The following is a 14,677-nucleotide window of genomic DNA, read 5'->3' as shown; positions in this document are numbered from 1 at the left end:
GGAGATAAGGGGAAAATGCATTCTCTTAGAGCTTCCAGGGCCGAACAGGCTACTGTTCTTCGGGGTTAACTTCCCTATATCCTTCTTAACAACAAGGGGCAGCTTCACGGGGCTCACAGGGATTTATTTGCACAACAGCAACGTAACAACTACTCCGGTAGCCGCACTTATGCTCTCATGCCCCTCCCATGCATCTCTGGCTAGTCTAACACAAAAGAAATATACGGTGTGCCGTCACGTGTGTTTGTGTGTGTTAAATTAGGCTGCTGTAAATTGCATCATCCTAATGTATTTGCCTATCCTGGCTATTTATTACGTGCTATATTGAATATGGAGCCCGCATAGGTAATCTTGCTTGCGCACATGGATCTGTTGTCATGCCACTGGTCTCGGGCTTCGGTCGGGCTCGGACACAAAAAAATGTAATTCGCCTCGGGTACGGGTCGGATTCGAGAACTTTTCTGTCGGTCGAGGGCCGGGCTCTGACAGAAAAAAACAGCCCGAGCCACAATCTAACACACACAGACACACTGGCTAAATCCCCACATTGTCTGTTCTGGACGTTGGAGTGTGAAAAACTCTGAAACATACACTATGGCGTGTGTGTGTGTGTGTGCGTGTGTGTGTGTGTGTGTGTGTGTGTGTGTGTGTGTGTGTGTGTGTGTGTGTGTGTGTGTGTGTGTGTGTGTGTGTGTGTGTGTGTGTGTGTGTGTGTGTTCACTTGTGTTGCACAGGTGTTGAGAGGGAACTCTGACCTGAAGCTGCAGCAGCCATTTGAGGAAGTCCTGATTATCCTGAAAGAGTGTAAGGATAAAGCTGTAGAGTGCATATTCAGGTGAGTCTCCCACCTCTTCTCCATTTTACTTATGTTACATTCACATGCCACTTTAAAATTGGGAAGTGCAAGAGTAGTGTGTTAAAGTCCTTTTGCTGTCGCAGTGACGTAAAGCACAACCAAGGCAAAGTTTATCCTGACAATGTTGTTGGTGTGCATGTTTGCAACTGCCAAACATATGCCTAAGCATTTTGTGATTCATATTTGATGGACTTGTGCGTTTTAGCATTCACGTTCTACCCTGCCAATCACGATATGTACGCTTGCCCACAAACAGGTTCAGATTTTGAGAAAAATAAACTGCATTTTCTCTCTGCCATGTCGACAAGGTCTAAGGTTATCTAATCTGGGCAACTCATATAGGAACAGTATTCTAGAAGTTGACCAGTGGAAATGACCACATTGGCTTCGTTTACATGACGATTTTAATTTGGCAGTAACACACTTTAATTCTGAATAAAACTTAAAGCCAGCAATCCCTTTAGTACACGTAGGTACTGGAGGTTGGCGACCAGGCCCCACACCTTATTTGGCTCGCTCAGCATGTATGTCCTCTGTCCAATACGCATGAACGGCGTGACGTGTGCCATGTGCGTTACGCCCCTTTTTGGTGGGAAAGCATTGGCAGAAAGCCAATGCAAGTCAATTGGTGGTGTTGGGAAAGAATAAACGAAAGACATTGGACCTGTAGATTACATTTGCATTGGTCACTGTGAATAAATTCACATTATCACTTTAACAATTTCACTGTATTACCTTAAAATCAAATTGACCTGAAAGAACACACAGGAAACAGAGGTAGCATTTAAAATCTGCGAGCAGATTTTATTGTTTAACGGCCGGAGGAGTTACTGCGTGGGGAAATACCCAGCAAGTCCTGAAGTGTATACAGAAACAAACTTATTTAAAACAGTCCCAGTCCCCCCAGTCCATGACGTCATCTTTCCTATCATGAATATGTAAAACTATAGAATAGTGACATATAAGGTCTCGTCTCCCCCTGGTTCCGTGATGGGCTCTTAGTGGCGACTGGCCTGTGATTGATAGCTTCCATAGCCTAAACAAAGTTCAGCAAAGTGGTCTGGGACAGACTGGGAGGGGAGAGATGTCTCTGAGACGTCACATAAATCAATGAGCAAGGGAGAGGGAGAGAGCGAGACTAACAGGATACCAAAGTATAACCAATAAACTCCTAACGAAAGGTTACACTTTTATCACATTGTATATTTTCAATAATACATGTATAAATTTATTAACATAATTCCCTCCTCTTGAAAATATAATCATTATCACTAAACAATCACCATGGCTTTTACGCATGGTGTGTAGAATGAAAATATTCAAATATAACGGTCAGAGTTATTCAGTTATTCAGAACCATTACACTGCGTTAGTCTGCTCCATATTAGTTATTAACAGTTCCAAATTGTCTCAGTTCTTAAACAAGGCTGTACCCATGCTTGTCCAGGAAACGTCCTTCTCAAAGTCAGCAGTTTTCTTTTTTTTCATCCATTGGAATCATTCTGATGGCACACGTGCATCTGCATAGACAACGCAGAGCGTCACTTTGAATCAGACACTATAAAGATCTGTCATCCAGACAGAAGCACAAATACCTCCCCAACCTCGTTGTGGGCAAAGGTTTCAACTTGTCTGACCAGTAGACTCCTTTAATAACCAGGGTTACTGCTGAGAGAGAGAGAAGTGTCGATTTCCTGCCAATCACCTAGGTCAACATAAATATTTAAGTTCTGGACCAGCAGCTTTCACATGAGCATAGGGAGCAACTAAGGCATTCCTAAAAGATTTTAAATTGGTATAGCGTAGTCAAAACATCTATGGTGTCATTCTAATCACATAAAATTAGGAACAAAATCATACCTATGTTTCGAATATACACAATGTTAAAAGAAAATCATTATTTCTTGTTCTCTCAATGAAGTCTTAAACACACATAAGCCATGTATGACAGGTACACGTAATATTCACTTCATCATCAGTGTCTATCAATCATCTTTGGATTTGTATCCACTCTCAAAGTCCATGTTCATAGAAAATGTCCAACTTGTAAGGAAAAACACAGTCTCACACTTGCATTCTCCATTGGCTCCTTGCTCACCAGTACTGAGACGGACGGTATGTAAACATGCAGTCCCTTTTGATGCAACCAGTCAGCTCTCTCCACTCCAAGTCTTAACGTGCAACCAAGGAAGCTGACAAGGGGGGACAAAGGGAACAGTTGCCCCGGGCCCTGGGAGAAGGGGGGGGCAGGATTGGGTCCTCACTACATTGCATGTATTGGGTGAGGGGGGCCTTTCAGATGACTTTGTCCGGGGCCCAGCCAAATCTGTCAGCGGCCCTGCGTGCAACTTGGAACTTTTCCTGCTGAAAATGAAGAACAGCGAAAAGCATTCTACTCTAAACATTTATCATTCTCAATGTGTTTCTAAATATGGTTAGTGAAATCAACATTGTAAGTAAATGTGTTAGGTTTGGTTAGGGGTGAAGTTTCAGAACAAGATCTCATTTAACATGCATTTGTTTTATGCACTATTCATTAATTTGAGGAGTAGCACATTTCAAAAACAGTCATTATTCCATGTGCTTTAAAGAATTACCAAACAAAATAAAACATGATGCATAAAACATCTGTAAATATCCTAAAATGTCTCTCCTGTTTGAGGCATGTGTCATCCACATGACTCAATAACACTGAAGTCATACCTAAACAGGCTTTGAGCACAGTAAACGAGGAGGATAATTGTTAACACAAATCAAACCAAGTTGGAGAGAAAATAAAAACAAAATACAGCATAACCCAGAAAGTTGTAAACCAAATAAAAAAGTAAAAAAAGTAAAACACAAACACTTCCAAACACCCTGCACCCTCCATCACAGAGGTGCATACATCAATACAGGAAAAGGCAAACACAGTCAGCAATGTGCCGCACAGAAAGAAGCGCTCAGTGGGCATCTTAACCACACACAGACAGTAACCAGGAGACGGGTGCAGCTGGAACAGAGAAGAGAGCTATAAAATAAAAACAAACAAAAACCCATGTCACCAGTGCCGACAAAACAAAACCCAAACATTGTCGCATAACCAATACTTGAAATAAAATAGACAGCACTATTACATGAGGACAACATTTATCAAAAGTACAACAAAATGATGAAAAACAACTTTACTACATCCAGTAAAGCCCTGAAAATACTCCATGCATAGCAGAGTGGACCTGACGTCAATTAGTCAAGAAATGAATTATCAACTGTGGACTGCAATTGCATAACTACACCACTGGGAGAACCTCCCCAGAGGTAATAACCAGTACACCAAGGCACAACAGGTTCGGATAGATATGCACAGAGACGTTCCCTTTTGTTGACATAAAAAAAGTATTTGATGTACTGACACAAAACATAAAACAAATCACAAAATACTCTAAACTGGCCGTGCCGCTGAAATAAAAAGGAAGGGGGAAATCCAGAGTGTCTGCCCTAAATATTGCAGGAGTGCGTAAACACTCCGGACAGCCATCTAAATAGACGGGAAGGGAGGAGGCGGCCAGCACGACACAAACCAAAGAAAACAAACAAACAGAAAAGAATGTAAAAAAATATATATATATGTTTGGGCAAAACAGCGATGGGCCAACTGCCCATGGTGAATTGAAATGATCAGACCCTCGGCGACACTCTCCTCACAACATGACAGGGCGAGAGGAGGTAGAACAGTTCGGATAACAGGGTCTGTCCAACCTAAACACAGACAAAAGGGACGTGGCCAGGGTGCTTGTCCGCGCGTAACCGGACCTCAGCACAGACCACAAAGGCAGAGGTTAAACCCCCCATAGACACTCAAACACCGGGAGAGCTCTAAAAGCCTTCTATTTCGGGGGTTTGTTAAAAAAAAACAAAAAAACCTTGGCCTAGTCGCCACTAACTAATTAGGCACTCAGTGGCCAAGCGTACAGCGTACTACAGCAAGACTGGGGGACACATTGTCTGGTGAACTGCACGGTTCAACCCGTTACACACAAATGGACAGAATCGGCACATGGAAAACAACAAGCATGCAACATAAAATGTAAAAATATAAAGCGACCTTGGGTTCCTTGAAAGGCGCTATATAAAACCAAGTTATTATTATTATTATTATTATAAAATTACTACAGCCACAGACATAGTTGGCTAGTAGTTAGGTCTGCATTAAACACTTCGCAACAGAACCAAACATATTGGCATGCAGTTCTCACTGTCGGTGTTCATGAGGTCATGGTAGATGTAGGGGCTTAGCTCAACTCCCGTCAGTGAGGACAGCGCACTTAAAACAGGGAGAGAAAAAACAAAGTACGGGAACACGCCATCAAAACACAACACACAATACATCAAACTGTCAACACAAACCACCTTGCTGTCCACATCGTTACAACTAATAAGATAGGATGAGATTTGTCCTCACATAAACCTGTGGCACATAACCACTTTTAAAAGCAATAAAATTAAATCATAACTGCGTCTCATAATATTTTGAAACAAGTAGGCTTAGGCCTATATAAAATGTAAGGTAAAATCTCACCCAACTTGTACATTTAGACATAACCAACCATAAACCATCCTTAAAGCAAAATAAAACCCAGACAGAGTCAAACAAAACTGACAAATAAAATAAAGAAATAAATCACAGTTGGGAGATAGCAAAAACAAACCAACTGCTTTAAAGCGATCCTATGCAACTTTGACATAAACACATACATATAAACAACTTTATAGCGGCCTCTAGTGGTTCTGCCGAAAATGTGCATTGAACTAAATTAGACAGACATTGGCTTCGAGATTATGTGCGAATTAAATTTCGTCGTCTTCTGTAATTAACCAGATTCCCTTCCTTGCATTCAGTTCTCTCCACTTCTAAGGGGCTTTATCATATGTGAGATTCCCCCCCTTGCTTATGAGTTGGCTGCTTCGTAATTCACTCCACACAACTGCAATCATGTTTGCACTTCCCTCAGATGGATATTATTTGATCCACTTGTTCTCGGCAGATATCCCCGTCTTTATTTCACATTTCCAGTAACTATATAGTACCTGTAGCCTACATTAGAAGAACGAGGAAACGGCTATTTTGTTGTCATAATAACGATTTCGAAGTCGAGGTGACAAGACGCGGTTTTATCTCCTGTGGTGTTGAAAGTGAAAGTGGACATCCATATGCCGACTAGAGATCACGTTTCGTCTCCTCTTGATCGGCAACAACATATTTTTAGCCTCGCTCGACTGATTGTGTCCTTTGACATCAAATAAAATGTGCGACATCAGATTTCAACTCGTATACATTTGTGTATCTTTGTAAACTAAACGAGGTGGCGTGGGTTTTGAGAATGCTAATGCATACATCCCAGTGTAGTGAATGAATGATAAAATCCCCATCTTTTGGCGTTCGGCTCTCTCCGGTTTGAAGCCCTTTTCCAATGTTCACACAAGCTATTTATTTGCCTGTCCAAACCTTTCATCTCAATTATCTCGTGATTTATTTGCAGTCCCATTCGTTGTTTTCACTGCATGCCAGCGTGATATTTTACAATCAGCTAGCCAGTAGCCAGTAGCCAGCTTTCAGCAAGCTGCTGCCTTATGTAGACCTCCTTGGCTGCTGCTTAGCAAACGAAGGAATAGGTCTCGCTCCGCTCATACAGCATAGAAATCTAGACGCCCCTAGCGGCCACAAATTGCACAACAACAAAAGGCGCGGCGCCGCCAGGCAAAACTGCAAGTGCTGTTTCGGAGCAGGAGCACTAGGCGGTGATGGAAATATTGCCATTTTCCCCATCACGGGTCAGTCAAGCAAAATCTTGAGTACCAAGCCATGTCATGACTATGAAAAAGTTGCATAGTGTCTCTTTAATGACCAGACAAGTGAGTCCAGTTAGGTAAACCCAACTTACGGCACAGTCGAGGTAGAACCCAGTGTGAAGAAGCGCCTTCATGCACACCGGACCTCCAGCGACATCCAGTAACAGTCATTGAAAAGTTAAGTACCACAGTACTGCAGGATAATGACATAACACAGTGTCGTGATCAATGCATCACAAATTCAGTAGTGCCATTCAGGTAACAGGAAATTCATAACACTATGTCTGAACGGATTAAAAGAAAAGGGGAAAGAAAACAGAATAATCCCTCAGAAAAGCATAGACCTACGTTCAAACCAGTATAAAAACTCCAAAATAACCACACAAAAAAACAAACAGATTCATTAGGGCTTATGAAACATGTGAAAGTTTCAAAGACTACTCAAAATTAAATGGTCTTGGCTTCTAGAAAGTTGCAGGTTCACAATGAAAGTTCACAAACAAAAACAAATACATTGTGAAAACAAAATGTATAAAAACAAAATGAAAAGAACAGGATGACAAACCTCCATGTCGCCACAGCCTACCATATGCGACAGAACAAAAATGGTCCCCAAAAATAACTTTGCATGAAATAAAAACACATACCCATTGTTTTGCTGTTTATACTCAGGAAAGTCAAATGTCTCTCGGACATTCTGGAGGATCACACCAACACGGACCAGACCGTCCTTCACTAGACGTCACAATCACTCATTCTTTACGTGCACTCAGTGAGGCAAATCACTCACATACACAACCCGGAGAGTGACACACACCCACACACACAGCATTCACACAGCCGGCATTCAAACATAAACAAACATGGACAAACATGAACATGAACATGGACACAAACATATACATGGGCCCATTTAGACAAACACAGACATACAGACAGGTAACCTATCAATTTAGAAAAAGTGTTACGTTATGTCCCACTCACTGCTCATTAACAAAGTGGAAGGGATATTTCGCAAGTTATTGCCATGGCCAGCTAACTTCCACTGAATTAAAAGCAAATTGGGTGCACACTAGAGATTGGACAAATCAGTTCTTCTTATCTAGGGAACAATCTCGAGCCCAATGACCCGTCATGCCACATGCAAAGCACAAATTATATTTTCGTCTCTGGGCACGGCTGCCACGCACTGGATTCTCAGTCTTTGGGAAAGAGAGTGCTCGAAAATCATCCAATAAGTCCCGATCTGCAGTCTGGGAATAATTTTCCACTACTGAGGATTGGGAGCGAGTATTTGTTCTACTCATTGTAGGGGTGGCAGAATTGACCTCGAGGGTCATCACCCCCTTTAACACATTGTGTGAGTAGAGAGGAAATGGGACAGGCGTCCGTTCAACTCGTGCTACGGCAAGAGCGACAGGGAGAGCAGGGGGAACAACTAAAATACAGGATGTTGTGAGTGGAGGGTTCTGATATTGACCTCCTTCCTCACACCTTGTAACAGTCAACACATGGTCATCAGACACATACACAACAGTAACATCATCATGTACTTTGTCAATTTGCATATGCGTCATTTGCCTATTCCTAAGTTTTGCTTCAGCAAGCCACAATTCACACACTCTGGCTTCTTCTTCATACTCAGCCATTTTTTCTTTGTGGCGAAGAAGCACATTTTCTAATAAGGCCTCACAATTTTCAATTGTAAGGCTTCCATTAAAGCCATATTTTACATTCCATCGCCTCACATAAGTTGAGGAGCCAGAATGCCTTTTTTCCATAAATTCAATATCTCCACCATTATCAGGCTCAGGATTGGTGTTACTCATGATACTAAATGAGCTTGCTTCAAGAGATATAACTAACGTGGTGGAGACACAAAACAAAATAGCCTATCAAAAAAAGTTCCTCAGCGTCTTGCCAAGGTTCAAGTGTCACCATGTGTCACAGATTTAGGCAACACAAGTGGCTAAAATAATTCAGATCCAAGAGAAAAACAAAACAAAAAAAAATAACTTTGCCACTTGCAAAGACTATAGTGTTGTGAGTTAAGGTAAATTAAGCTCTTAAGAAGAGTTGGTTTCCCATTTACACACATTCACTCAGAAATAAGATGGACTTCCTGGTCAGAATAAATAGTCCCAACCACGACAGTGAGTCTTTTGACTCTATACGGACTGATCTGATTGGTCCGAGGCCTATGTCTGGCCTTGACTAGTCTTTTAGGCCCTAAAATCCCACATGCTGGGTTTGTCATATATTTTTTTTCCCTAATTCATTTTTCATGTTACTATTATTATTATTATCATTTATTATTTATTACTGTTTCTTTTTCATGGTCATCTTCTATTGAAAGTTACTGACCAACCATTCCCCCCCTCTCCAATCTGTGAGCATACAGCTTTAACAGATTGGAAAGTAGGAAAAAAAACTTTCATCAATTTTGACAAAACAAAACAGAAAGATGTCCAACTATTACTGTACGACCTGCAGTTCTAAATTAAACACTGAGAAGTAAAATAGCCCTGCATTTCGGGGAAGCAGCCTCCGTCTCAGTTATGACAAAATTTAGAAAATATAAAGCCAAATTGCAGAAGTCTAAAATTGCCATAAACAGAATTTGTTCAGTATCCAACTATTACATTACACATTTAGCTAACAGCCAACTGCGGGGAAGTACTGCTCATTCTCTGATATGCAATAAATTAAACCGTTCGTATGATGAGAACCCATTGTCTTGTAACAAAACAAGGACAGAATTCGGACAGGCTACCTACAGGTTCCAAATACAGGTAATTTCCCATGCTACATGGCAAAATTCCCGGAGACAACGCTCTATAAACAGGACATTTCCCATGCTACATGGCAAAATTCCCGGAGACAACGCTCTATAAACAGGACATTTCCCATGCTACATGGCAAAATTCCCGGAGACAACGCTCTATATACCGGTATGCTTGCCTGAAAAGGACTCACGTATATTACAGCCTGAAAAGGACTCACGTATGTTACAGCCTACAGGGCTTACAGCGTCAAGCCTAGGTCTTGATGCCCAACCAGCTACTAGCCAGGACTTAAGTAGTTCAAACTACTTACGCACGTCTGCGGAATGCCGTCAAGCCCCGGTCCTGGGGGAAAGATCAGAGCTCAACTTCCGAGATCCACGACTCTCACGTGGTGCGCACACTCATCAGCATCAACAATGACCTGTCACCCCAGGAACGAGCTATCCTGGCAAAAATTTAGAAATAAAAAATCCAAATCCATACTACCTCTATCCTGTGGGTCCCAGTTGGTTCTTTTACTCAGTCAGTCGTCGCTGAATATGAAGGCGTAGTGAGGCAAAGTCACCTATTTCAGGGTCCCGGGTGAAAACTTGGAGTCCAGTGCGTCGTTACGTCTTCATATATCAGGGAGGACAATTTTTGAAGTTCGGCTATCGAAGGACCAAAACATGTGAATAAATTCACATTATCACTTTAACAATTTCACTGTATTACCTTAAAATCAAATTGACCTGAAAGAACACACAGGAAACAGAGGTAGCATTTAAAATCTGCGAGCAGATTTTATTGTTTAACGGCCGGAGGAGTTACTGCGTGGGGAAATACCCAGCAAGTCCTGAAGTGTATACAGAAACAAACTTATTTAAAACAGTCCCAGTCCCCCCAGTCCATGACGTCATCTTTCCTATCATGAATATGTAAAACTATAGAATAGTGACATATAAGGTCTCGTCTCCCCCTGGTTCCGTGATGGGCTCTTAGTGGCGACTGGCCTGTGATTGATAGCTTCCATAGCCTAAACAAAGTTCAGCAAAGTGGTCTGGGACAGACTGGGAGGGGAGAGATGTCTCTGAGACGTCACATAAATCAATGAGCAAGGGAGAGGGAGAGAGCGAGACTAACAGGATACCAAAGTATAACCAATAAACTCCTAACGAAAGGTTACACTTTTATCACATTGTATATTTTCAATAATACATGTATAAATTTATTAACAGTCACGCTCAACATGCCGAAAACGTGTTGTGTTGCTGGATGTTCAAATAATATAGCCAAACTGCCGTGGCTGAAGCATAGACTGTGTTCATTTAGGCTAGCCGATGTAGCATGTAAGTAAATGAGACATTCGGTAACGCACATTCACGAGTAAATTCCCCGGATAGCCATTCATGCGTATCGAAATGCTTTCTGATCCCCAGACATTTATTCAGAATTAAGTGAAAGTGTCATGTATACACATCGCAAAGTAACTTCAATTCTGAACTATTAATAATTGGGAATTAAAAACATCATGTAATCGTAGCCATTGTTTCTTGTTCATGCGTGCTTGTCAGTTCGACGTTTATGTATTTACCATAATTCCCATAGCATGTGAATGCCACACTACTCTCCCTCCTTCCCCTACCCCAGTTTTGGTCTTGGTGATACTGAAGGAGTGTAAGGACAGAGCTGTGTAGCCAGACATTATTTGGAATTAAATGGAGTCACTTCAATGTAAACACAGCCTGGGCTATTATTTGTCTCAGTCACGTAAGCGACAGAGTCTCTTCTTCACAACCCCAGAGGCACCCCCCCCCCCCCCCCCCCCAGCCCCAACTTCCCCCAAAATCTTCCCCTAAACTCGAAAAATAACACAACCAGATTTGGTAAAGCAGTATAAGATTACAATTAATTAATTCCCATCTGTGTTCCATGTTGGCGGTGTTCAGCATGGCGAATCCCTTAGTTGGTGTGCGCGCTGAGTTTGGCTTTTCCCACGACTTAAGCTAGATTTATGTTTCGGCCTCTGCGTCCGTCCGTCTTCTGTCTGTGCGAGTCCACGCCCCTCGCGCAGAAGCTCTGCGACCGTCGTCGAGCGCCTCCAAAAAATCCGAACTATCTGACGGACGCGGAGGACGCAGACAAAAAGGCGCTATGATTGGTAGTCTCGCTACTTCCTTGTTCTGTTCTTGTGGCAGCGCTATGCCAGTAGTTTGCGAGAGCAGACCTGTATTCTGTTAAAAACTATATTAATTCCTTGTGTGTAAATATGTGTAAATACACAAAGCTACAAGCTAAGTAACAAACAATGCACCAGTTCTCGTCTGCCACACTCGTGGCACAATGGCTGCGGTTTTACTACCGTAGCTTCCTCCACCGAATGTAAACACACATCGGCAGAATCAACTGTCTTTACATGCTTGCATTTTCTGCTCGTGAAAACAGACTGGGTATGTCAAATAATGATACCAGTGCCTTTGCAATTTGTGTGAAAATACCTAGCAAACCGGGCTACAAAATGTTTTGTATGTTGACGTCTTGTTTGTGATGTTTTCTGTGTGGACCCCAGGAAGAGTAGCTGATATGTTTATCAGCTAATGGGGATCCTAATAAAATATCAAAATATCAAATATCAAAGCAACATTGCTTAATAATGACCGCAGTGCTTACAATGTAGTGAAAGCCATCGCGCAATTTCAAATGTGGCTCGCGATGACACCTCGGACCTTGCAGAACTCGCAGATGCATGAATACAATGTTGGTTCGTGGCCACTCCCACGCGACTTTTGACGAGCGCAGTTGCAGAAGTCTAATCTGACCTTTAGCCACTTGTTCCCAAACTTCCCTGAAGAGGGGGAGCACTCTCCTAGGTGTGGCAGTGGGGCCCGGCTTACCCCGCCCATCAAGCCATCCTCTGCCACGAACTAGCAATCTAGCGGGCCATTTAATTGACGAGCTGCTCTCTCAGAGATCTCAAAGAATACGTCCGTGTTGAGGGGGGTGGGTTGTCAAGCCTCGAGCCCGGGATCCTCGCTGGGTTCTTCCACGTGCGCCTCAACTTCCGATTCCCCATCAGTGACCTATACGCCCGGATCAACGGAGGGGTCAGGGGATGATGTGTTCTTTTTCCACCTTCTCAGGCTAGTAGGGTTGCACGGCATACCGGTATAAAAAATGTACCTCATGTGGCAAACGGCAACAGCTGCTGCTTATAAACACTCCAAACTGAATAGCGGTTAGCCCTAGCAATCGCTTAACACTTTTATTTGCAACTTTAACTTACAGTTGGAATAGTATCATGCTGTACTGAGTGACATTATTTTTGATTGCTTTGTGAATCCATCCTGTAAAATTGCCTCTTTGGCTGTTGCAAGTTAGCTAAACATGCTAGGTTACGAGACAACTAGCTCATTTACACGGAGGGAAACAGAGAGAAGAGGTGGCTTTGCCTGCCTGCTGCCTCGTGTGTGAGAGTGAGTGAGTGAGAGAGAGAGAGGCGCTTCTGATTGGATCAGTGTGAGTTTCACATAAACCCTTGAAGTGCTGGGGAACAGCGAGTAGGCCTAGTGGCTGTAGTATTGATTTGGGTGTTTTGGTTAAAATCTACCAACACTGAAAACAAGCAAATGTGCGAGAAATAATTCACTGCACATTCACTAACAGTCCATATCACATTTGAATTAAAAGTAACTTACTATGATGTGATGTGTGTTATCCAAATAAATATCCACTCATGTTCTTGTATTTTATGTCATTTTAACAAAATTATTTGGATGGCATTATTAAAAATGCTGCTGTTTCAATGCAGAGTATGACAGTGTTATATTGAGATTGGCCTGATTTGTACCGGGAGCTGGAAAAATATTGCATTACAGGACATAGAAACGTTGCAATTTTTTTTTTTTTTTTTAGTACCGAAAATTACCGAAATACATGTTGATACCGGTACCGTTACCAAAATATTGGTATCGTGACAACACTACAGGCTAGGTGGCCTCACAGCCTGAAGCCTAGCGTGGCGGTGCGCATGCGCTGGCATTTTTACATTTGGTCGTGGTTAACGCCACTTGAGCGTGCCGGAATCCGTGGCACAGTACAGAGAGAAGGTGGGGGTCCCTTGACGAGATGGGGAATCCGCAACCTGCGATGCATTCGCGTTGTTCCTCCTCTCCCATCCTTTCGACTCCATGCTAGCTATGCTCCTTGGCTGGTAGTGTATGGTAGGTTAGCACGCTAATCACGCTAGTTGGTCTTAGCCCTGGTGACTCACGTGACTACCTCCTTCGACGAAAATCCACAAAAGATCGTCGGAGAAGTCTCCACAGTGTCCAAAAAGTACAAACAAAGCACTTTAGTCCACTTTTATGCTTCGGCAGAAGCCCTTCGTCGTGTTTAGCGCCCAGTGAAGTAGCACCTTTCCAACACACTCCTATGGAGGACAGTTGAATGCAGCAGGTCGAGATGTACACAGCCGAAGAGAGTGTAAGAATGATGTAGGCGCTCCCGACTATGCCTAATAAAGGCAGTGGGCGGGCCTTGCCCTCGGCGGGAAATTTTCAACTTTCAGGAGTGACTTTACTAAATCTTCGTTAAGGTCGTCAGACAATGAGAGACTCCCATCGAGATGACGAGTGACTCACCTTTTTTGTAAAACTCACTTGTTTACCACCACACATGCTTGACACCATCTAAAGAAAAGTTGTTTATCTTGGTCTCTTCAGATCACACGACATGGTTCCAGTGATCCATATCCTTGGTCTGTTCATCTCTCTTGAGACCAAGATAAACAAATTTGCTTTAGATGGTGTCAAGCATGTGTGGTGGTAAACAAGTGAGTTTTACTAAAAAGGTGTATCCTCTCAATAGCCAAGCATGGTAGTGGGACTGACATGGTTTGGGGATGCATGAATGCTGTCAACATTGGCAATCTGAAATACACCTAAAAGAAACATGCATGTCAACATGCACTGTGACTACTGAAGCAGATCATGATATTCTCCATAGGATTGCATTCAAATCTCACACCAATCTATTTAAGCCAGATGCAGACTCAAAATGTAAAAGTTCAATGCAAAGAAAGGTTGAAACGCACACTGATGACCTCCCTTGTCATCCCTTTTCATTTCGAGACGATTCGAGACGATTCGAGCCAACATAGGCCTTCTCTACCGGATTTTAATCTGGGGTGTACTCACTTTTGTGAGTACATGTTCAAACATTAATGGCT

The 14,677-nt window shown here is 42.6% G+C and overlaps 1 protein-coding gene across 1 annotated transcript in view; it reads left to right on the top strand.

Moving 5' to 3' along the window:
• LOC134448122 (E3 ubiquitin-protein ligase rnf213-alpha-like) overlaps positions 1–14,677 on the top strand; it is a 195,616-nt gene that overhangs the window by 120,020 nt on the left and 60,919 nt on the right. Inside the window, 1 exon segment of the mRNA XM_063197880.1 lies at positions 735–835. Coding sequence (XP_063053950.1) covers positions 735–835 — 101 coding nt within the window.

This window comes from Engraulis encrasicolus, chromosome 4 (assembly GCF_034702125.1).
Source record: "Engraulis encrasicolus isolate BLACKSEA-1 chromosome 4, IST_EnEncr_1.0, whole genome shotgun sequence".
Taxonomy (NCBI): domain Eukaryota; kingdom Metazoa; phylum Chordata; class Actinopteri; order Clupeiformes; family Engraulidae; genus Engraulis; species Engraulis encrasicolus.
This window is presented reverse-complemented; position numbering and strand designations above follow the sequence as displayed.